The 24,127-nt window shown below is 44.4% G+C and overlaps 1 protein-coding gene across 11 annotated transcripts in view; it reads right to left on the bottom strand.

Annotated features, from left to right (window-relative positions):
- Nucleotides 1–41: 41 nt before the first annotated feature.
- Nucleotides 42–24,127, bottom strand: part of RAVER2 (ribonucleoprotein, PTB binding 2) — a 30,555-nt gene continuing 6,469 nt past the window's right edge. For 2 of the 11 annotated variants that reach the window (XM_069023626.1, XM_069023619.1), the window contains exons 2-14: nucleotides 18,711–18,777; nucleotides 17,253–17,722; nucleotides 13,790–13,981; nucleotides 12,752–12,878; nucleotides 11,761–11,843; nucleotides 9,007–9,111; nucleotides 8,647–8,758; nucleotides 7,221–7,441; nucleotides 6,078–6,189; nucleotides 5,577–5,725; nucleotides 4,310–4,399; nucleotides 3,645–3,767; nucleotides 42–1,546 (exon numbers count right to left, since the gene is read on the bottom strand). In XM_069023626.1, the coding sequence (XP_068879727.1) occupies nucleotides 1,421–1,546; nucleotides 3,645–3,767; nucleotides 4,310–4,399; nucleotides 5,577–5,725; nucleotides 6,078–6,189; nucleotides 7,221–7,441; nucleotides 8,647–8,758; nucleotides 9,007–9,111; nucleotides 11,761–11,843; nucleotides 12,752–12,878; nucleotides 13,790–13,981; nucleotides 17,253–17,722; nucleotides 18,711–18,777 (1,977 nt within the window). In that variant the 3' untranslated portion in view covers nucleotides 42–1,420. Of the gene's footprint in view, nucleotides 1,547–1,728; nucleotides 2,271–2,299; nucleotides 2,938–3,644; nucleotides 3,768–3,861; nucleotides 4,084–4,309; nucleotides 4,400–5,576; nucleotides 5,726–6,077; nucleotides 6,190–7,220; nucleotides 7,442–8,646; nucleotides 8,759–9,006; nucleotides 9,112–11,760; nucleotides 11,844–12,751; nucleotides 12,879–13,789; nucleotides 13,982–17,252; nucleotides 17,723–18,710; nucleotides 18,778–24,127 lie in introns of those variants that run through there. The other 9 variants (XM_069023621.1, XM_069023622.1, XM_069023623.1 and 6 more) reach the window with 9 other exon arrangements.

The raw sequence follows: 24,127 nt of genomic DNA, 5'->3' as shown, positions 1-24,127 counted from the left end.
TCAGAAGTTAAACAGAGGAGAGGTTTTCAAATGGAACTTCCAAAACCTTTTCCTACCTTACCTGATCAAAGGAGTCCAGGGGCTGTTTTCCTCCCACAAAAATCCACTTGAAATAAGTACCAACAATTTATTTTCATTGAAAAGTGTAACAAGTTGAGAAAGTTGCATATACAAACAGTTGAAACAAAATATTACAAGTGAATTTATCAATACATACAGGCAGAATCCCAGAAAAGCTCCTGGCTCCTGTTTGTGAAGCAGTTCCAGCAGCTGAGGGAGGAGGGATTTTGATTGGGATTTTTTAAGCTTTGTAAATGTGGATCCTGGTCACATCCCAAAGCTTGAAAGGCAAAGTTTAAGACTTTAATTTAAAAAAAAAAATCAGTATTGAAAAATGGCTTCAGGGTTGTCTAGCAAGGAAAAGGGAGAAGGAGGTGGCTCCTGGCCTCGGTGAACCCAATCCAAATGGATTTGCAGCAGGATTCCAAGGGGGAAAAGCCTTGGAATGAGGGCTGGCTCCTCATTTACCTGTCATAACAGTGATGGCAAAAGGAAGGACTGCTGATCTCCAGCTCCAAGGACTGATGGCAGAAGAGAACAACTTGAGCCAGAGCTGATAATAAGCTAAAAATACAAAAAGTCTTTAAAAAAAAAAGGGGGGAAATACACTCAAAACTGGGAAATTATGTGGGGTGGCCAAGGAGGAGCTGTCCCACACACTGCTGCAGCCACACACTGGGAATTATGTCCTCGATGGAAAAGCTGTGGATTCTCAGCCTAAAACCAGACAAAGTTATTCCACTGTCCAAGGATCAGCTCTCCAGATCCCAGGGAATATTCCAAGGCAGCACAGGATAGCATCTCCCTTTGAACAGCCATTTATTGAGAACATCACCGAGGCTCTGGGAATACATTTGGTATCGCTCCATTCCAGGATTAAGAAGAAATACTAAAAATTGAAAGGCTGTAAATGCAGAACTCTTAATCCTGGAAAAAAAAGCTGGAAAAAAACCACCCACATTCTGAGTTAAAAAAATACAAAATAATTACTATCAAGACTTCCTCTTTTAACTTCCTCAGGCTGAGGACTGGAGAAAGGCTCAGCTTTCCTTCCTCCGGGTTTTTATTGCTTTCAGCTGGAGCTGCCCCAGCTCCCCAAGTCCCTGTGCTCTGTCCCTCAGCCCACAGGTGACAGAGCCAACACTGTCCCCTCCTCTCCACATCAAAGCAGCCACCACCTTTGTCACATACGTCCTGTGTCCTTGGATGTGCCGGGACAGAGCTGGCTCCTCTTGGGACACTCACCCCACACAGAAAGAATTCCTTGTCTGAAGTTAAGGCAGCAATAAATACAGAGGGGTTCCCACCTGCCTTCCCTCCCCCGGGCAGGGTTGGGAATGGAGCAATCCGTGGGAATGGATCAGTACACGCGCTTCTTCTTGAGGGAGGATTCCGAGTAGCGCACGGCCCCGCCGGGAGCCGGGAATTCCACGGGGCCGGGCTCGGGGGAGGACACGAGGTACGAGGAGCTGCGCTTCGGGGCCACCTGCGGGCAGGACAGGACAAGTGACACTCGATCCACAACCACCACTGCCAATGAACAGCGCTCCAGCCTGGGAATTCCCACCCCAGGAGCTGGAAGTGAGGCCAAAGGCCAGACTCCTTCGGCTTTGAGGTCCAGTTCACGAGTCAGGGTTTGTGCCCTTTCCCTAAAAAAACCCCACTGATCAAAGCAGCAGTGCCCCAGCACACGTGAGGTGCCTGGGCCACGCTGCCTCATTCCACAGCACGTGGATAAACTCCAGTGGGATAATGGCCATGGTGTCCTGCAGCTGCTCCAGACATCTCCAGCCTTTAGGATGAGGCACTTTTCGTACCTCCTGGAGAGCTGAAGGGGTTGAACAGTCCTGGCCCCGCTCCGTGCCAAGCCAGGGGTGAAGGATGTGCTTTCCAGCCATGCCAGAACGGGTCTGTGCAGGATCACAGGCCCTGGCCCTGCCTTCACACGGGAGTGAGGGATGGAGGGAGCAGCAGTGGATCTTTAATCTGAATTTCAACTCCAAGGCCTCACTGACACACACAGGCAGCCCTGAGGGGCCCAGGGTGGGGTTTCTGTGAGGGCACAGCTGCTCTAACGCTGCGCCAAGGGCTTCCTGGGCTCACTTTCCCTTTGGAGAAACCTTTCCTAGCAGCTCTCCAAGCACCCTGTGCTAGGTCACAGTCACAACTCAAACTGCTCCTGCTCAGTCTGATTTCATCCTGGAGGGCACCTTCAGCAGAAACAGAAAATTGTTTTAGGAAAGACTTCAGTTTTCCCCCATCCTCTCTCCTGCAGTTCTAAAAGCCACAGGGATGTCACCCATGTCCTGTAAGCCTCCACCAGGTTCTGGCTCACTGATGCCTCACACAAACCCCCCTGACCCTGTTCCTCCTGAGTGTCTGAAACAGCAGGATTAAAAAAAGGCCAAAAAAGCAGGATCCAAACGAGTTGCAGGGTCCCTGCAAGCACAGACACATGAGCACACTCCGAACTGACTGAGCTGCCTGGGGAGCAGCCTCTTCACTGAGGTTTATCTGCAATTCCAGCAGTTTGGAGGCAAACTGTGCTGCTGTGTCTGTGCCAAGGGACTGACCCTGCTCCTCCTGCCTTTTATGGCTTCTGGCACTAACACCACCATCCCAGGGAGCTGTTCTCCATCACCCCAGGAACCTCTCTGGAGATAAACAGAGGTACTGCTTGGCTCAAACCCCACACTGTCTCCTCCTGTTGCCATTTCATCATTTCCAGCCATGTCAGAGCTGTTGGGAATCCGAAAACTCCATTTTTTGATGTCCCAGCCCACAGCCAGGCTTTGGCCATCTGTACCCCAAGCCATGTCACAGCCAGCTCTACCCTGGAGTCAGGAACTGCTGGAGTTAGAAGGAATGCACTGCCTTCTAAATCACCAAAAAAAAAAAAAAAAAAAGGGAATCTCATGCCCAGTCTATTGCCAGAACTGAACCCAAGGGATTTAATGCTGGGATGGAAGGGCCAGGCCCCTCAGCTCTCCCATCCATGAAAACAGGAGCAATGGGATTTACCTACAGCACAGGGACAGGAACTCCTCAGGAGTTCTAAATCCTAACCAGACTCCATAAACTGGCCCTCACTGTTCCCAAAGCATTCCCACTCCTTTTACTGATGAAATTTAAGTGCCCACTGGAGCACCAGCAAAGGCAGCTTTGCTCAGTGAGTGTGGCTGAAGAAAGCTGCAGCTGACATCAGCTGTAAATCCAAATACAAGCCATTTTAAAATGGTTTTCTTTCCCCCAGGATCCAGTCAAGGGGCTGTTGTAACCTGGATGCTGCCCTGAGCTGCTCTGATGCCTCAGAGGTTCCATCCCAGTGCAAACCATCTGCAGCTCAGGCAAACACCCATTTAAATCCAGTGGGAACCTCCTCCTCCTCTCTTCACTCCCTACTTTATTTGCCTCCTTCCAGGCATTTCTGCACACTCACACCTCTCCAAGAAGCTCCTGAACAGCCAGCCTTGCTCTGCCTGTGGGTTTTGGGGCACTGATGGAGCTGATCCCCAGGGACTGGAGGGCTCTGCAGCGCTCTGGGGCAGGGAAGCAGCGTCTGCAGCCACTGCTCCTTCTCTCACCTTCTTTAAGGGATTTGCTGCAGGAGGCTGCAAGCCCGGCTGGGATCCCTGGGCTCCACTCAAAAGGGCAGGCACCACCTGCAGGCAGGTGCTGTAGTCTGGGAAAGATCCACCTGGAGATTCCTGAATGGGATCCATGAAGTGGAAGGAAAAAAATGGTTTAATAATGCTTTTTTGTTTTTCTATTGTGATGAGCTCTCAACAGGTATGGAAATACCTGAGTCACTCTCAGTTGGTTACAAGAGGTGCAATTCACAGCAGCTCGGGCATGCAGCAATTCCTGGAGCAAAATGTGGGATTTGGATGGTGGTTTAATTTGTGTAATTCCATAAAAAAGTGTCTTTCTCCTTAGCCACAGAAACCTCAGCTTGGGCACAGCACAGCCCTTCAATCCTGGGAAATTCAGCACTGGGAAATGCCATTAATGGTGTGCTGCTTCCTGGTGGGAATATTTTAATACACTCCTGAGCTTTCCAGGTGATTTTGGATGGTGGGATTTCAGAGAGGGATATTTTGGGTATGAATCCCAGCAGCAGTGACCATGCAGTGCCCTCACCCCACACTCTCCAGCCTCTCATTCCTGTGCCAACACACAAAGCAGGTGTCCCAAAGCTGATGGGAGGAACAGCCAGTGCAGACAGCAAGCAAATGAAATTCCTTCTCACCTCAGAGGCTTCATTTTCAAAGCCATCCACTCTGGCCTGGGTAGAGTGATGTGCCTGAGCATAATGTTGGTACCACTGCTGGACAGCCTCCTACAGAGGAGCAGAAATCCTCTCCCATGTCTGCCTATAATTCTTAACAACCCAAAGCTCTCCAGGAAGCACCAGAACACCTTTAGCACCAATGATGAAGCTCAAATCAAACATTTACAATTATGATAAGTGCTTAAAAAATACAAGAGGCACCACTGCTCTGGCAGTGAGGCTGGGACAACAATTCCTGTTATGGGAACACCTCCAGGGATGGGGCAGCCACAGCTGCTCTGGCCTCCTCACCCTCCCAGGAAACAATTCCTTCCCAATCTCCCATCCATCCCTGCCCTCTGGCACTGGGAAGCCATTCCCTGTGTCCTGTCCCTCCATGCCTTGTCCCCAGTCCCTCTGCAGCTCTCCTGGAGCCCCTTCAGGCACCAGATCTGATCCAAGAGGTGTCAGGCCCCTGGCACAGCTCCCTGCTCTGTGCAGTGACCCTGCTCCTCCCACCCCTCTGGCCAGGCTGGGACTCTCCCAATCCAAACCCTCTGCATCCTCCAGAGCCACCCGACTCCCAGGAGCTCACAGATCTCCCTGGCAGCAGCCCAGCAGAGTCTCTGTCTCCCCACTGACAACCTGGGGAGGAGGCAGTTCTCAGATTTGATCTGTACACAGTTACAGTTTTATACAGACTCAGAATGGTTAATGAAAATATGTGAATGTTCTTTCCCAGTGTCCTGTGGAACTGGCTCTGAGCACTGCAACACTCTCCAGACCCTCCACCTCATGGCCACGCTCTGATCACCACATGGGGCAGATGGGGAGCACATCCTGTGCACTGAAACCAGCTGGCAAACATCCCCCAAGCTGTGCAGAAACTGGGAGGCAGAGCTGTCTTCCCTGGGATCCAGCCAAAGTTCAAGCCTTAAAAACTTCGGGGGAAGGCAAAGAGAAAAACTGCCTGGTTCTGAAGGCAGACAAAAGCCAAGGCAGAGGTTGGGAGAAGGCATTTTTTAGTGAGTGCCCCGAGTTCAGGCTCTCAAGAAGCAATTTTTCAAGGGTTGTGACTTCAGCAGGGGATGTTCTTTGTGCTACATCTACTCTGAACACTGAAAGAGAGAAAGTGTCAGTGGAGAGGCTCAGCCACAAGAGGAGGCAGGAGGAGCACCCAGAAAAAACAAGGAGCTCTGGGAGAATCCCAGAGGCTCCAAGGGACACCAGGCTGTGGAACTCCTACCTGTGGGTATTCCCCAGGCTGCTGGGAGTAACTGAAATAATTTTCCATTGCATGTTGTGATGCAGTTCCCTGAGACACAGCAGCATCCATGACATTGTTTGGAAGGCTGGTCTGCTGTGGAGGACTGGAGGCTTTGCTGGCAATTGCTGCTGGGAACACAAAGAATGCAGTTTGAATAAACACCTGGCTTGTAAAAACCATATAAATTAGGTTCTAATCCAGGATTAAAACTGAATTTTGCCTCTTCAGATTAGGCTACGCCCCAAGTTAATCAGTGCTACTAATAACTGAAAGGTTTCTACAAGTTTGTGAGCTCATTACCTCTGAAAATGTTCCCCTGTTTAACCATCAGGATGAATTACTTTGCAATTTTAAGACACACTACAAGATTTCCTTGAGGATTAATGCTGTGGTCACTGGATTTACCAGGCAAACAGAATGAATATTTGCCACACTGTGGCTGTGGAAATTTGCACTGAAACCCATGAAATGTTTGCTTACCTGGCAGACAGATACCAGGCAAAACACTTGCCAAATTCAAGTAGGGGTTGGTGCTCAGCCGAATTTCTTTTGGGGGTTCCCCAAGCAGAGAAGTCTGTTTCTTCAAGGGAGTCTGAAAAATGGACAGGGCAGTTTGCATTAAATTCATATAAAATTGATCAGAAATAACCTTAAGTGGCCCAGCAGGGTCCTGGAAAAGCTTAGTCCTATGAAAAAAAATCCTTTTGAAATAAAATGAAGCTTTTGAAGTCAATCCCAATCTGGACACATTGCCTGCACTTTTTTTCTTCCAAATAGTTTTTGTAGGAATGTTTCTCTTCAGACTGAAAGTTCCTAAAGGGTATTACAAAACAAACAAACAAAAGAAAACCTTTTATATGCAAGTGAAGGAATAATAATCACTCTAACAATTCCAGATGCAGGGAGTGAAAACATTAAGTACATGGCCAAAGCAAAATCAACTCTTTTTACTTGGAGACACAAGGAAATAAAGGCCAAATGTTAGGAAAATAATGAATTAAGCACATGTTTCCCCATAAATGTCAAAGTATTTATGTATATTATAAAAAAGGTAAATTTTTTTAATGGCAGAAAAAAATTCTGGAAGAATGAGACCACTTAAATCCCATCCCATCATCCTCTCACACCTCACCTTCAAGGGAATAAATAATATTTTAAAAAACTGATAATTTAAATTATATAGATATATAATTTATATAGACTATAATTTATATAGACACACACACACAACCACCTGGAAACCCAAAGGCCTCCCCACACCAGCAGAACTGCTCCTGATTAATCATGAAATTCAACCACGAGTTCAATTTTCGGCCTTTAAAAGAGACATTGCCCCTGAGATTAATTTCATCATCAAACACTGTGAGGGCAAACACATGGAAAAAAGCCCTCCAGCACTGTGGAGATTCCTTTGTTCACTCAGCTGGACCACCAAAGAGCAGCATTGTTTTCTCCCTATTATTCATAGCTGCAATGACCTTAAGAAGTCTCAAGGATGCTCCTGGGATGCAGCAAATTTTTACAGCAAATTTTACAGCGAAGACGCAGTTGCAGTTAAAATAAAGAAGAGAAAGAAGAAGAAGAAAGAAGGCAAAGACAATGTTTGTGCTGCATGCTCCTTACCCCCAGGTTGGAGTCGGAGTTTTTGAGCTGGCTGGGTGGTTTGGAGTGGCCAGCCCGCAGAGCTCCGGCGGGAAGGCTGGGCAGGGCCTGAGGGAAGGGCTGCGCTCCCGGCACGGCCTCGGCTGCGGCTTTGTCTGGAGCATTGTTTGGCCCGGGAAGAGCTTGTCCAACAATGTGCTGATTTGGGAAGAATGGCAGCATGCCCATCCCTGCTGCTGCTGCTGGAATGGGAGCTGGGTTAGATGCTGCAGCCAGCCATAAATGGAGAAACTTTGCTGTTAGATGGGATTTATCACAAAGGGTTTGCTTGTGGGGTTTACTGAGGGAGGAGGAGAACACTTCCAGAGCTACTTCACTGGTTTTTGTTCTTTTACCATCCCATGGGCAAACACCTCAATTTCAAGCTGATACAATAAAACTCTGACTTTTCTAAACATTCCCTGTGATAACTTACTTAGTGCTTCCTGTCATTTTCAAAAAAACTGGGAACAACATCCTAGAGGATGCTGGACAGGACGCAGGGGGAAACCCCACCTCAAATGGCATTAGGAAGAAGTCTTGTAACTGAAGAGCTGGAAAGTGTTCTCCAAAATGAAAATCTGGATATTCAGAGGAGCTTTCTGCCCTCCCCTGGCAACCTTTTCCTTGCTCCTGGTTACTGCCATGACTCAGAGGATTGCAGAACACAGGGATCAGTGGAAGAAACAAGATCAGAAAATCCTGGAATGGTCTGAGTTGGGAGGGATCTTAAAAATCATGCAGTCCCACCCCTGCCATGGGCAGGGACACCTTCCACTGTCCCAGGCTGTTCCAAGCCCCAATGTCCAGCCTGGCCTTGGGCACTGCCAGAGATCCAGGGACAGCCACAGCTGCTCTGGGAATTCCCTCCCAGCCCCTGCCCACCCTCCCAGGGAACAATTCCTTCCCAATCTCCCATCCATCCCTGCCCTCTGGCACTGGGAAGCCATTCCCTGTGTCCTGGCCCTCCATGCCTTGTCCCCAGTCCCTCTGCAGCTCTCCTGGAGCCCCTTTAGGCACTGGGAGGGCTCTAAGTTGCCTGTGGAGCCACCTCTTCTCCAGGCTGAACCCCCAGTATCCAACTGATCTTTCCTCATAAATACTGAGGGCATCAGTGGCACAGAAATTTGCATTCTAACTGACATCTGTCACAATCTGGTTGTTAAAACAAAATGAAGGCAAAAAACCTATCTGTGGTGCCTCTCAAGCAACTCACATTTACCTGCTTTGAAAAACCCCACAAAACATCACTCCTAACTAAAAACATATTCCAAGTGTACAAAAAGAGGCAGTAACTGAGCAAGCAGAATATTTAACCACCTGCTTTTGTTACACAGGGACAAAGTCAGGTGCATAATGTGAAGCTGGGCATTTCTACTGATTTGGGATGAAATAAAAAGTCATTTACACTTGAGAGCTTCTCCTCGTGTTGCCAGGCCTGAGCTCACTGCTGGCATCACCCCTATCCCCAGTACTGTCTGCAGGAGCATTGTTGGAGGTTCTCCCAGCAAACCTGGTTTCTAAAAGGAAGAAGAGAAAACTGTGTAAATGATTAAAATAATCTGTTCATAGCTACTCTTTATAACTTCCACGTTCTCAACCTTTTCAGCTCCACTCAACTGTTCAATTAGCACAGAACCACAGAATGGCTGGGTTGGAAGGGACCTTAAAGATCATGGGCAGGGTTACCTGATGATAAATCAAAATTACTTATTTTAGGAGTTCTAAGACTGTTCAAAGACAGTCAAAGCTGCAGGGGTGGCCTTACACTGTTTGCCTGCATGTTTTCCATCTTCAGGAGCTGCTGCTGGGGCAGGGGCAGGTGAGCAGGGCTCTGCAGCAGCAGATTGGAGGTGCTCCCCAGGATTGAGCTCTGAGAAAGGATTAAAACAAGGGTTAGTTGGCAGTCATGGAGAACAGAACAGCCTTGAAACATTTTCACACAGTACTGCTTGATGAAATTTCAAATTCTGAGTTAAGACAGCAAAGGAAAATAACAATTTCCTCCACAGAACTAATTTTGCTTCAGAAAAATATCCCAATATGTTTCCCCCCACAACAATCAACATGAAATCCTATTCCAGAGCCATTAAAAGCTGAGAAATCACAGTGCCTGCAGATTGGCAAGTCTATAAAATACCCACACTGTTCATTCAAAATATTCTGGATCAGTTTGCCACCAGAACTGAGCCACTTAATTAATAACTTGGGGGCACCACCTTCAGACTCTGTCACTGGTATATTCAGAATTATGAGCTCTGGCCAGCACTGAGGCTTAAAGTAAACATTAAAAGACATCAAGATTTATGCTACAGGCCTGGAACTGTGTCTGGCAGCATCATCTGCCAGGTAAAATAGAGGTTGTTCTATAGGTTGTTGTACAAATATAAATATAAAGGACACTGTGATCATGCCAAGTACAGCCTTCGTAATTTGGGGGGTTTTTTTGAGATCTCCTACATAGGAAAGGCCACCTAAACCAGGGAATGAAGACTGCAAAACACCTCCCAAGTATTTCTAAGCCTAGGCTGTGTCTCTGGGTGGCAGGGTTAAATTCCCTGGGGAAAAATTCCCTCTATGCCTAAAATATGATCTTCTGGACTCAAAAATGTGCCTTTTCAAACAAAGATGTGCCATATCTAGATTAGTTATGCATCTATTTTAATTGTCTCTGTGACTTCCAGGAGAAATTATCCAGGGCTGTTTATTGTCACCAGTGCCAGGGGCTGTTCCTTCCAAACTTGGCTACAGCAACAAAGCAAAGTGGTCCAGTTGCAAAACTTTCAGAAATTTAAAAGAGTGGAAAAATCAGTTTGGTCAGAATCCTCAGAGGAAAGGCTCTGGATTTATAAAGATTTAATAAATTGCTGGATGACTGAGGAAAACATCCCGGAGAAAGCTGAAAATGCATTATTTTGGCACAGGACAATTTATAACTAAGAGAAATTAAAAGCAACAAGTTGAAAATCAGGCTACCTCGAGTTGAAAGATTACTGGGTGAATAACCTTCAGATCCCCTCAGCTGAATTCCTTTTTAATAATTATTTTAAAATGTTTCATCTCATTATGTCACTTTACAAATCCCCAAATACAAAATACAAACCCAAGACATGCAGGGAGCTGAATCAGTGTGACTGGGGAGGTGTTTCAGTGATAACACCGAATTTCAAGACAATAAAAATAAAACAGAGACCTGGTTCTCTGGCTTTAGAGAATGCTCCAAAATAAATCATCCAAGAAGAAAAAAATGTGCCTTACAGAAGAAACTGGGATCACCAAATCCTTATAAAATTCAGGTTTGGAGCTCATTAAATGACAGGAAGCTCCCAGGAAGAGAATGAGACTTTTAAGTCCCTGGACAGAGGAAACACTGAGTTGTTTGGCTGCAGCTCTCCCAAGGCAAAAACCACTGGAAAAACCTTTGAATCATCATCAGTCCCACTGTTAATTGTGTAAAACATCCCTGGCTCCAGCTGTGAGCACCAAACACTCACACTGCCTTCCAAGGAAGCACAGGCTGAAGAGACAGCAGCAGGAACTTAAACAGACCAATTGAAAATGTCATTTAAATTTTAAAAAACCTCAAAGAATGATGTATTTTTTTTTATATGAACAAAAGCAACCCATTGGATGGGGCAAAATGAAGCAACATTTATTCAAAATGAATATATTCACCTACCAGTTTTTAGAGGAAAAACAGAAAAGCTCAATATACTTAACAAAAGGAGTATTTCTGCATTTTAGTTGGGTCTTTTCTAAGATCTCTGTCTTTGCCAGAAGAACAGGAGATTTTATTTTTTACATGGAATTTCTGAAATATCAGAAATAGTAAGGCCAAGTGATTGACCCCAGTCCCTTGCAAGTATTAGTGCAAATCCCTACCATGAATATTAAACTCAATTTTTGGCTCCTGGCAGAGCTGGAGGAATCCTTGAGAGAAGCTCAGCTCAAGGCACAAGGTTGTGGGTGCATATTCTCATTCTCAATTTCCAGCACAAACTCATCCCACAGATCCTTCCCATTATCTTTCAGGAATTCTGGTGTCCATCTGGAATTACAGGAGAACCCTGGGGGGTTTATGAGTAAGAAGCAACATCTGCAAGCCACTATTTTTTATGGCACATGCAGCACATTTGGGTCCCTGCAAGCTTTAAAATGAAGATAAAGGTGCTGAAATTGTTGGTTTGAATCAGATAAACCCATAAAGTCTCTGCAGGAGTGTGGATGAGCTGCTCCAAGAGAAAGGGACGTGCCAGGCTCCTTGAGAGCTCATTTAAAGAGGAGTTTTTCTGCCAGTAACTACAAGTTTTGTCTACATTGGCAGGTTCTAAGTCAAAAGCTCAGTCTAGATAAAATAACTCGATTTTGGACAGTAAGCACTGCCTGCTCCCTCATCTCCTAACTTTCCTGACAGCTTTAACAAGAACACTTGATTTTACCTGCAAATCCTTAAAACTTCAGGATTTCTCATGTTAAGATCTCCCCAAATACCTCTTTTGATGACAGTTCTTTTGTCACATACCTGATGAACTTTATTCAGCTGCAAAAAAGGTGAGCCCACTGCTGAATTTATGAGGTGAGGTAAACCTGCAGATGCTCCAAGAACTGTTATAGAAACACACAAAAAATTTATACATTTTACAAACTAGGCAAGTAAAAATCTTTGGAATTATCCTATATTTTTTAATTTGCTTTCCAGGAAAATTTCAAGTGTACAAAGGTCAGTATGAGGGAATGATAGACTCCTTTAGGTTGGGAGAGGTTATGAAACATCTTAATACATCCAGCTTTGATATAAAATTACCAGCACAGGAGAGCTCAAAGGTCCCTCCAGGTGCTCCTCCACACCTGAGAGTTTCACTCCAAGATGCAGCAGCGCCTGAGCTGATTCCAGGCCACAGCTTTATCTGAAGTGCTTTAAATTCAGCTTTAGCTCAGGTGTTTCTTCCTTAAAGTGGCCACTTCACACTCCATTTCTGTGTGGTTTTGTCACCACACTCTCAGCTCTCCCCCACTCCATCTCCTCATTACCTGGCTCCTGTTCTGAGCACTTTCACCATCTGAAATGTGATTTTTGGGATTTATGTTCATTCACATCCTAATGGGAACACAGAAATGTTTCTGGCTAATGCTGTGGCAGCAGCCAAGAGAATAAAGATTTACACTGGGCACAGGAGAAAGACTCAGGCTGCAAAATTCAGATCTAGAATCAGATCTAAACTTACCAAAGTCTTGCAAAAGACATTTCTTTCTAACCCCAGTTCTTATATAAACATTCAGAGCCCACAGAGTTAACACAAGGATATCTGTAGGAAACACTGAATTTTACCCAAACACAAGAGTGTAGCAGAGCACCTCTTGCTTTGCCTTCATAAAATGTAAATTTGTCTCCACAAACACACTGAAACACTGCCTGCACGGATTGGAAAACTGTATTTCTACTTAATTACTTTGCAAAAGCCTTGCAGCACTAAGGACAGGGTTTAATTCTGAATTGTTTTAAAACAGCTTACCAGGTTTAACAGTGTGGCCACGCAACTGGGGCTGCAGCAGCATCTGCAGCATTGCTGGATTATTGAAACTCTTCATGATCTGCACTGGATTTGGCTCTGGAAGCAAGCCCTTCCTATTGTTCCTCATCTCCAATGAAGAGATACAAAGGTGTTAGAAGCAGGAGAAAACAAAGAATACATTTCAATCCCTCAAACTTGTGTGATGCCAATGTACACATTGCATCTGACACAGAAAAGACCATTTCCTTCCCTGTTTCCTGCTCTTTTTCCCCTCAAATGAAACACCTAACAAACTATTCCAACAAAATTTCAAGCACGTTTCTTTTTTTCCCTTAAAGCCAGAGTTATCATTACAGGAGCATAAGAAAGGCACTGTTGCCATGAGCACTGCATCTTGTAACAGACTTCTTATCTCTTTTATAATGATGTGGTTTGAGCTGGCTGAAGTGAGGCAACTCTTCTACCTCTCCATTTAAAGCAGCTCCATGTAACACTTATCACATCCAATTTTCTAGGAAATAATTTGATAAGACGTGGGTGTAAAAAGCTTTCTTCTACCTCGAGCATGAAATGAAACTATTTCTCCTGCCTTGAAATTGATCTTAAAGCTGACAAATTCTTGCCTCTCTGTTTTAAACCAAGTTCTAGCTCGTCAAATGACTCATTCCCAGTCATTTTTCTTTTGAGCTGGAATGATTTCTCTCACAGAAGATTACATTTACTAAAATCCAAGAGCTATGTGGGTGTAACTTTGTGGTATATTATGGATGTATTTTATCTTCTTCCTGGCCATCTTCACCTAGGAAGGAGCCTGACCTGGGCTGATTATAGAGAATTCCAGAATGGTTTGGGCTGGTTAAAGCCCATCCCGTTCCACCCTTTGCCATGGGCAAGGAATCTTCCACTATTGCTCCAAGCCCTGTCCAGCCTGGCCTTGATAAACCCAAAACGCTTCCAGGAACTTGGCTCCTTTTCCTCACACAAAGCCCTAACTCAGGCGTACCAAGCTCATCCCTAAGAGGTTTCCAGGGATCTTACCATCCTTTGTGCTGCTATGAGAGCTGCCAAGGTGCTCCTGCCTGGTGCTCCAGGGGCACAGAAGGACACCTGCACCCTCTTGCCGTTGATGGTCACCCCATCCATGGCCCCTCGCACGCTCTCCGCCTGCTCCGCGGTCTCGTACTCCACCACGGCGAAGTCCCCGCTGCCGCCGTCCTCATCCTGGGCAAACTGCAACAACAACAGTTCCCAGCAACAGAAACTGGCACTCCACAGAAAACTGGCAACTCCAGGAGCTGCCCTACAATGTTTTCACCTGTCCCTTGCAAGATCTTCCACAGCTGACACAACTCAAGGTTGGTATTTCCCCAAACCATGAGGTTTCCTCCTCAAAGTGCTGGAAAGAAGTTGGATATCACATCTTCATGTATTTGGCATTCATGCTTATCTATTCATGCTTATCTCTTCATTATTATCTACTCATTCCTTCTATTATCTCTTCCATTCCCACCTTCACTTCCACCTCACCTCATGGAGAACCTCAGCTATGAAACACATTTAACACAAATTAAACAACAAAGGAGGAGTGAGAAGCAACCTGCAAATACAGCTGGATGTTACAAGCATTTTTATTTTGCAAGATAATTATAAAATCATTATTCTTCCTGTTTTCAGCCTGCAATAATCAAAATGTCATTCATCAGGGTGCATGACAGCTGCTGAAACATGCAACAATGCAAATTCCACCAGTATCTGGTGCCTTTTGGGAGCATGTGAAGTCTGTGGTCGTGTGGAATGCCAAGAGAAGATGCCAGACTGATCAATCAAGCAGACTGGAAAAGGGCTTACGTGGCAAACGCTGCTCTGGCCTTTGTGTGCAGAGTTTGAGAGAGAATGAGCAGATTTAAACCAAACAAAAAAACGGGGTGAGAAGGGAGGGATGAAGCTTAGGCAAAAATCTCCAGTCCTCAAATGAATGGGAATGATAAACTGATACCAGCTCTGGTGTGCAAGAGACAAAACCTCCTCCAGACTTCACTGGATAAAAACAACCTCAGCCCCACAAACTTACCCTGACAACTGAAATATAAATGTCAAAGATTTGGAAGAAAAGGAGCGTGGTCAGATCTTTAATGGCACTGTTACAGCCTGGCCTCTGGGCAGAGCTCTGGAGAACACACATTTTCATATATAAATACACACATAGATGTGTGTGTATGTCTGTATTTTATATTTATTTTTTATTCTGATACCAGTTTAGGTGCACTGGTAAAGACCTGAGGGACTTGTGAAAAGAAGGGTTTGAAGCTATGGAACATCTGTATTTTAGTTTCAGCTAAACTGAAACACAAAATCTCCCTTAACATGTTCAGGTGCAGCTACCAATACTCTTGCAAAGGATTTAGGAATTTTTAAACTTCCCAAGTAAACAGGTACTGAAAAAAAGCTCTTTATCCCTATCCAGATTAGGCTGGAGTCCTTCTAATGACAATTTCAAGTTGACAGAAGAAAAGAATGAGGTTTTCTGGTCCATTTTGTTGAAATAAAGGACAAAACACATTTTTCCTAATACCCATGTGTAAGCATCTGGCTTCAGCTCCTCCTGACAGAACACTTCTGTTGTCAGTAGAGGAGAAATCAAATTGACTTTTTAAAAAATGGTAATTTTGGAACAAGATGAAATAACCCAGAGTTCATTTCATGAGTTCAGGTAAGAATTTTGGGCAAAGATTGTATATACTGGATTAAATACTGCAGGAGCTCCCAGCAGAACTAAGCCATAGAAGCTTAGCCACAAGAGCTACACTGAAATTTTCCAGACACAAAACATTTCTCCCAGTCATTCTCTATTGAAATTCCCTCCACACTGAGGTTTCTGTAACCCTGACCTCTCCCAGTTTTTCAGTTTCTACCCACCCCATCACATCCCTCCTCTTTGCTTTTTACACCTTTTCTTGAGTCTTCCTCCTCCTTTCTTTGTCCTCAATTTTCAGGTCATCTCACTCATAAACCCATAGTTAATTAGCACTGTTGTGATGAGAATTCATCCATTTTTTTCCCTTTCTCACCTCTCAAATCTGAACTATTTGTTTTCCTACCTCCACGCTCCCGTATTTTATAGGAACAGGAATATTTACCGACCTAATGCAGACACTCTCCTCACCCACACCGAGTGGGACCTAAGTTTTATTATTATTTTAAAAGGTAAAAGTCAATTTTTAAGTGCCTCTAACTGCACAGCAGACCCCTGTTAGTGAAACCCATCCTTCTCCAAGAAGTCTGTTATTCTTTGAAGCTCGGAGTTTTTAAAGGATGTTGAAAAATTGTTGGGGGAGCTGATAAGAGCCCCCAGATTATCTGACAGCTGGGAAAAAAAGCCCTGAAGGAAAAGACTTAAAAGGATCAATCTGTTTAGCTAATTAAACAAAGATTGAGCAGGAGACTTGATTACAGCATTTAATACCGTCTTACAGGAAGAAAATAATGGGGAGCAAAATCTCCTTAATTTAGGCATGAGTGAGGTGAGGCTGAAGCCAGACACATTCCCAGGCACGGGTTCAAAATAGCCAGGAATGGGCATTTTCTGGGAAGAGTTAATTCCAATCTATTAATCTCCTGATATATTTGGATCAAGTATGTCTAAGGATTTACTTTGGCCAACTAGAAATTCCTGGGGCTGGAAAACAGCACTAGGGAGGATGAGAAGGCCTGCAGGTGGTCAGGCTGCACAGCCTGATGGACCTTCTGCTCCACATGTTGGGAATCTCTGGGTGCTTATCCCTGGGGTTGATCCCTGAGCAGCCTTCCAAGAGACTTAAGGGAAAAAAAAAACCAACACAAAAACAACCCTGCAACTGAAATCTGTGTGACTACAAGGAAAGCTTTCCTTCTACTGCCTGTTTATGATGACCTGTCTGTGCCACAGCATTTATTTGTGTCTCTTAGCTCACAGGCCTCGAGGATGAGAAGGAAACCTTTGCACCACAAAGGCAAGGATCTACCTCTTCTGTACTTCCAAGCTTTCCAAAGGATGTGTCACTTCTATCCCTGGCAACACCCAAGAACCCAAGCCTGCATCTTCCTCTATTAGGGAAAAAACATGTTAAATATTAATATATTAGTTATATGATGTATTTTACATGCTCTGAACTGTTGCACTTGTGGTATTCATAAACTCTGCCTTTCTTTACCAAGCAATGAAGCCATCAGCAACACTTCCTTTAAAAGCTCTCAAAAATACAATTATTTTCAGTAAATGACATAAGGGGATGTCTTACAAACATTTTGCTGGCATTTCACTGGAGTGGTATCCTGCAGAATTCCCAGACACCACGGACCAAGCACTGCACACCCAGAGCAATTAAGCATCACTACTCACATCACTGTGCAGATGCACAGCTGAGTGATTATAGGAAAAAGAGAAGTGGAAGAGAGCAAGAGTGAAGTGAGCCAATACTGCAATCCCAACCTTGGTTTTCCATAAGACAGAAATCCAACCTACCTGGCAGAAGACAGGTTTGTACTTCAGGGAGAAAGCCTGGATCAGTTCTTTCGAATCAGCACAGTCTTTTTGTAATTTATCCACACAAAGGCACTTGGAGTGAATAAGGTTTGTGGTCAGCTGGTTCACATCCATCCACTGTGCAAACAGAGTGCTCTCCTCCAGCTGCTTGCCCAGGAGTTCCAGCCTGGCCTTGGCAGCAGAGTCCTTCTTCATGTATTCCACGAATCCATAGCCCTTGGAATGGCCGGTGAGCTCGCTGTAGACCAGGAAACACCTCTCCACGTTGCCATAGGCACGCACCAGTTCCTCAAACTCCTCTATCCTGAGGGAAAGGGGCAGGTTGGTGATGCACAGCAGAGCATCCGTTGGCTGGAGCTGCACGGAGATCTCCTTCCCACGGAGGGAATACTGGTGGAACTTGCGGATGGCGCTCTGGGCCTGCTCCCCGTTTAACAGGGTGACAAAAGCTGCAAGAGACCAGGAGTGGGGACATCACCTACCCTGGCTTACCTGCAGCCACACCTCTGCCTCCCCCTGAAATCACAGGTGAGAGCTGCAGGTTTACCCCAAAGATAAAACAGATAAAGATATCTATTGTATATATAATGTACATAATGTCTAGAATCTGGATTATCAACTGAACCATGAGCAATTAACTCAAAAAGTGACTGTGTTGTGATGCACACAACTTTACTGCTTGTAACCCAACCACATTTTATATATGGGGAACTAAATTAATATTTATTTAAACTTATTAAATATTTAAACTAAATATTTAATTATTTACTATATTAAATAGTCCACTGAAGTCAACACGTTACAGATTCCATGGAATCTCTCTGATGACAACATCCACAAGTTCTCACTTTGGGGTTAACAGAAAGTCTTTCTTTTCTGGGTTTTCAGTCTATAAAGGATTTCACACAATCACACAGTCCCAGACTGAGTGAGGCTGCCAGGGACCTCCTGAGGGCCTCTTGTCCGACCTGTTCCTCAAGCAGGGTCACCCAGATGGGTTCCCTAGTATCCCAAGCAATGGAGATTCCACAGCTTCTCTGGACAACCTGCACCAGTGCTGGGTGACCCTCACAGGACAGAAGTGTTTCCTGATGTGAGCAAACTGCAAATGCATCTGAACTGGGTAGGATTTCCTCTCAGGCACGTGTGGTTTGTCCCAAGAGAGGCCTCAGGACCAGTTTTCCAAAGGGATTCAGCCAGCTGAGGTCTGCTTTGTCCCAGAGGGACACTCACTAAGGAATACTCCTGAGAGAGAGCAGAAGGGACCAAAAAACTTCTGGTCAACACCAGAGAGTTTCCAACTTCCACTGGCTTCAGCAGAAGGTGACCGAAAAGGCACTGAGGGACACCAGACAAGCTGTGACAGTCCATGACTTCACACACAGCACATGATGCTCCTTACAAAATTGAAATATATGGAAGTTTTGAAGTTCTCACCTGTTCTTTTATTCCTGTCCACGTAACAATACTTGATTTCATAATCTTTAAACAAGTCGTGGATTTCCTGCAAGTGAAAAGTACAAGTAACATCACATAAAAAAGCCACCAAACCAAGCAAGTGTATAAATTCATCCTCTTTTCAAACAAAATCAAAAACTTCCCCAACAAACAGAAAATTTCACCATAGAAACACGATCAAATATTTGTTTTGAAAGGAGTTGGTTATACTGCTGCAGCAATGCTTTTCTCTCACATAAAAACTGGCTTGCTGAATTTGATTAATGTACTTTTCGTTCTCTGAGGTCATGTAAACACAAAAGGGCGTCCTGTAACTGCCTTTTGATAAAGACAACATCACAGCTCATTAAATAGCAAAACCCTCTCCATTTCTCTGAAGTACAACTGGCAGAGCTAAAATACCACACAGACAAGGAATACTGGCAGCATCACATCACCAAACTTACTGAGGGCAGCAATGCTGCCCCAAAACCCAACAGTTGCTTCAGTTTCCTGCTCAAGTTCACTTTAATAGATTTTCACTCTTAATAATGGATATTCTTTCACCCAGCAGTAACTGTGGCCAGAATACCCCCTGGAAAGTATCCTCTCTCAATTACTGCACAGATGCTCAACAGAGAATCAATCCCAAGAGTGTTATTTGCTCCTACTAATTAATGGGAAGAGAGGAGGGGTGGGTAAGAGCAAGTCTTAGAGGAGTTTGCTACAGCTATTCCCAAAAAAACCAAGGTGCACATGCCCCAAAAAACCCACAAATTATTGTTTTATGTGCTGAGAAAGGAGAGATGAACATTCATCACCCCAAGGAGAAACCAGGAGCACTAACCTGGATATTTATATTATTTTAGCTGAATAAATCCCATACACAAGAGTGCAAAGTGATTTCAGCAAACAAAATAATCAACCAGCTTTGTCTGAAAGTTTAATTGCAGCCAATTTCCAGCAGCTGAGTGGAGTTGCTGGTTTGGTAATTCAATATATGGAGCCTAAAGGTTAATTGGGTTCTCTGTGAGTGGTATCAGGTGCACACCTTTTAGTCAAGAGAGCACCAATCTCTGGTTTCACTATTTAACAGCTGTCAAATACTGCATCAATAAAATATGGCAGCATTTCTCCAGCTCCCACACGTCCTCTAATAAGGTGTGATAAGGATGGGGTTTCTGAAATGCAAGATATGCCCAAAATTCAAGCCAGGAAGGGGATTTGAGTGTGGACACCTCTCAAATAAGAATTAGATGTTTCATTCTTGGACATAAGAGACTGAGAAGACACTTTCTGTACAGTTCTGGCATCTCACTTGTACTGTACCACTGAAGACTCCAAAGAAATTATTTCTTTCCTACTCTGAAAAAGAGGGACCTACCTGCCCTTTTGATTTCCTGTATTATTTTACAAGAGCAACACTGAAAGTTTTATATGATGATTAGGTAGCAGGAAATATTTTTTCAAACAGCTCTGAAGCCTCTTTTGAAAGTCATCTGTGTATCAGGTGATTCCACATGATTTCCCAGTAACAGCCTGAAACTTTGAGAGGAAAAACAGCCCCTAGTAAACAACTCTTTGGGGGATAATGATGTAAAATATGATCAACACATAAGGGAGATTTAAAATGAAAGCCTAATTTAAGCACAGAAATTCTGGTAAAGATTTTAACACCAGCTTCCACAGGTGGTTGCAAACACTGTCAGGTTTGTGCAAAGGGCTCTGCCAGGAAGGTTCTGGTTCTTGTGCTCTCCCGGGCTCTTGGCAGGGCTGAGACCTTCACCTGTGGAACTGGGGTTGTGCAGTGTTTCAGTGAAAGCATTTCTCACATAAACACCGTTTGTGAGGATTTATAAAGATAAAACACACCCTGCCAACTCTAGGAAAATGTGTACTCCTTCAATTAAACAGCTGTAAATATTTGTGTGTTACACTGAGATTTCTCTGCTTGCTAAGCCAGCTTTAACTCAGGCACTTCTCTAAACTTCACCTCCAACATCTCCCAGCACTCAGGTCTGGTATAAAAGAGGGAACAGTGCTCCCATTGTGATGCTGTTTCCAAGTCTTACTCCCCACAGCTCAGGGCAGAAGTGTCAGGGACAGCAACGGGAACGACTCAGCACTGATCCCTGTGGTCCAAGCAGTTCCCCAGGATCGGGCCAGGAGGGAATGTTTACTCTGGGAGAAGAAGGGGGTCAGGCAAGTCAGGTATATCCTCTGCTGCGACCCTCTTAACTTGCAAGGAATGTAAGCAGAGGGATGTTTCCCTGAGAACGGCAGAAACAAACAGCCGCCGCTCGTTCCCATTCCCGGCGTTCTCCCGGCTCTGCTCCACGGAGCTCCTGCACCCCCAGCCCAGCAGGCAGGGAGCAAACCCTGAGCACTGCCCTCAACTCTGAGGTGTAGCAAAGCAGGAGTAGTAACTCAGTGTGGCACCACACCTGAGCAGCGGCGGCCAGCCCAGGTGCCACCACCTTGTCCACGCTCCAATATCCGCATCCGAACGTTCCAGTGACAAAACTGCTCCTCCTAAAGGGCTTTTTCCCCTTTAATAAAGGAATTAATCTGCTAAACTACAAAAACTGGCTGACAACTACCACAGTAATCCTCATTTAACTGCATCCTACTAAGTCTAAACAACAGCAACATCTACCAACACGCTGAAGGCCCACACTGGACAAATTGTGTTTTGACAACAAAAACGTTCAGCACTTCTTAAGCTTTCTGGTCCCTTCCAACCCAAATCATTCCAGGATTTTTTGATCTTGGAACAAAAACATAACCAATAATCCTTAGCTACTCTACAGCCCCTTAAACCCTTAAAAGCAGATAATCTTATCATCAATAAAAATTAAAATTGTAACTAAGAAATAATCAGTCATACATGGAAATTAGCAGAAAAAGCAACATCAAATGCAATAAAGGGAGTTTAAGAGAAATCATTCTTTTTCCTTTAAAAATTGGGTTGTTTACTACTGTAAGTGCAGTCTTGAAATACTTCAGTTCTTGCCCTGTCCTGTCTTGTCCTGGGTAGAAAAACAGGCAACCTGAGTTTTCAGCACTTACTACCAGTTTGAGATTTGCACCTCCGAGACAGAAAGAATTCCTTAGAAAGAATCTTTGTGTTTAGTACCTGCATTGTTTGAAACACAAATGAGAAAGGGAGTCATTCACAGGGACATCTGCCCTGTTTATCAAATTAGTAAAGCTCAGTGGTTTATTTCTAATAAAAGCAGCTTTTCCTACCCAGGATCTCAGTGCAAGGGAAAAAATATCCAAGAAATTCTCAGTGCTCACCTGGAACAATACATAAAATATATACAATAATGTACATAGAGCCTACAGCACACCAAACCCAAGCACTTTTCTCTCTCTAGATGTAAAACAAGACTTGATATTAGATGCAGTAATTGTGCTATTCTGGCAACAAAATATTTAACAATTCTAAGGGTGCCCGGCCAGATTTCTGCAGTGAGTTTTAGGGAAGTTTCCAGTATAAACACTCTCCAAGCCTGGTCTATAACTTGGCTCTCACTGAGCAGCTGAAGGCCTGAACTTCACATGCATATTCTGGAAATGGGAATCAATTAAGTTTAAAGTAGTTACTTGGCTAACCAAGAAGTTTTAAATCATCTCACAGCTGAAAAAGGCTTTGTTTCCAGTTGTGCAAGCAGGGCAGGAAAAAGAGAACTTCTCAGAAAAAAAAGCTTTACATCTACAAATGATATAATGTGGTGTTCATTTAATTCAAATTTTAGACTGCTAAATACTTGAGTTCATGACATGACACATGGATTTCACTGCAGATATTACATAAATAATAAGTAGTAAACAAGAGAATATTGTCAGAGTTTAAAGTAATAGAATGTTACTAAGGGGAAAACCCAGAGGCTCTGTCAGAGAACAAGTGGAGCACTCAGCAGCAACAAGAGGGTTAACAGAAAACCCAAAAGGACTGATGCAAAGTGCAATTTTAACCATCTCCTGACCACAGACATAGGAGGGCCTCAAAATTTCATCAACTGCTGGATAAATTCCCCTGTGCTCCTAAGAAGCAACATTTCAGGCAAAGACTGAGCTCACCACACCTCTTCCTTCACAACTTCCAAGTGGTTTTCAGTGCTGAGATAAAGGAAGTTCTCAGAGGAGCAAAGGTGGAGGATCAAGTGTGAGATGTGGCAGATGCTGACCTGCCCAGGAACAGCAAGCACTGAGGTGTGTCCCAAAGCTCCTGTTCAGCACATTCCCTCTTCATTTCCACAGCCCAAACTAGGAAACCTGAAATGGGTTCAAGCTTGTCATTCCAGGCCATAAACTGCTTTTGGGGCAAACCTTTGTGTTTGAGAATTGATTCTCACTTTTTTAAGATCATAGCCCTCAAAGATCTTTAGGGAAGTAATGTAAGAACATGTGATGACAGGAAAACAGGAGTTTCTCAATGGAATGGAAAACCTTTTCCTCTGATCTTCCAGAGACTTTTGAGAGTGTTGGTAAGAGGATCTCTATGGGACTGGAAATTAATTCCATCATCCTGGGCATACTGGGCAGTGTGAGAGCTAAATAAAAGAGAGAAAAGACATAGAAAGAGGTAACTTGAGAGAGAAAGAGCTCAAAGCAAAAGAAAAGTAATAAAGAAAAATTTAAAATGTACATCTTAAGGCATGAGAGCTGCTCCCTCTCCACAATGTGCCTTTCATGTTCAGGCAGTGTGACAGAGGAGTAATGAAAACACAAAGGCCCTTCTACTTAAAGGTCTGGCATCCAACAGATTGGAGAGAACACTCCCTCAAATCATCACACCTCATTAAAGGCTCTCCATCAAAAAGGAACAAGGAAAAACTCTGGCTAATCCAGGGAGAAAGGGAAAGAAATGCTACAACCCCACCAGAGCAGCACCATGCTAAGCAGTGATTTGGCTTTTGATCAGGAACAGACACCAGTGAAAAAAACTGAATGGGTCCACCGGGTCCCAGAACAGCAACTGAATCCCTATCCCAGGTGCACTGTACCAGTTTTGTATCAACACCTCAGTGTTTCACTGTTCTCTGCATTCTGCACGCCTCAGGAGAACCACGGGGTGTTAAAATAATTAACCAGCCCTACTTTGCTGCGTGCCCTACATTAAAGCAGAGCGTCCCCTCCATCGGATTTGTTCTGTAGAACTGTAACATGGTGGCATTTAGGGATAATCAACCCTAAAATGGTTGGGAGCAAGTGCATCTCCCACAGCATCTTCTCTTATCTGTACAGAGGGGAAGCAAAAAGCCAACAGCCCTTGCTGGGCAGCTGATCTTGGCACAGAACACTGGAGATTTGGCTACAAATCTCAGTAATGATGAGCAAAAAAGATAAATAACCCAAGGTCTAATCTTCCCAACAGGAACCCCATGGGATAGGAACTGGTATCCCATATC

The sequence above is a fragment of the Aphelocoma coerulescens genome, chromosome 8 (assembly GCF_041296385.1).
Source record: "Aphelocoma coerulescens isolate FSJ_1873_10779 chromosome 8, UR_Acoe_1.0, whole genome shotgun sequence".
Classification (NCBI taxonomy): Eukaryota; Metazoa; Chordata; class Aves; order Passeriformes; family Corvidae; genus Aphelocoma; species Aphelocoma coerulescens.
This window is presented reverse-complemented; position numbering and strand designations above follow the sequence as displayed.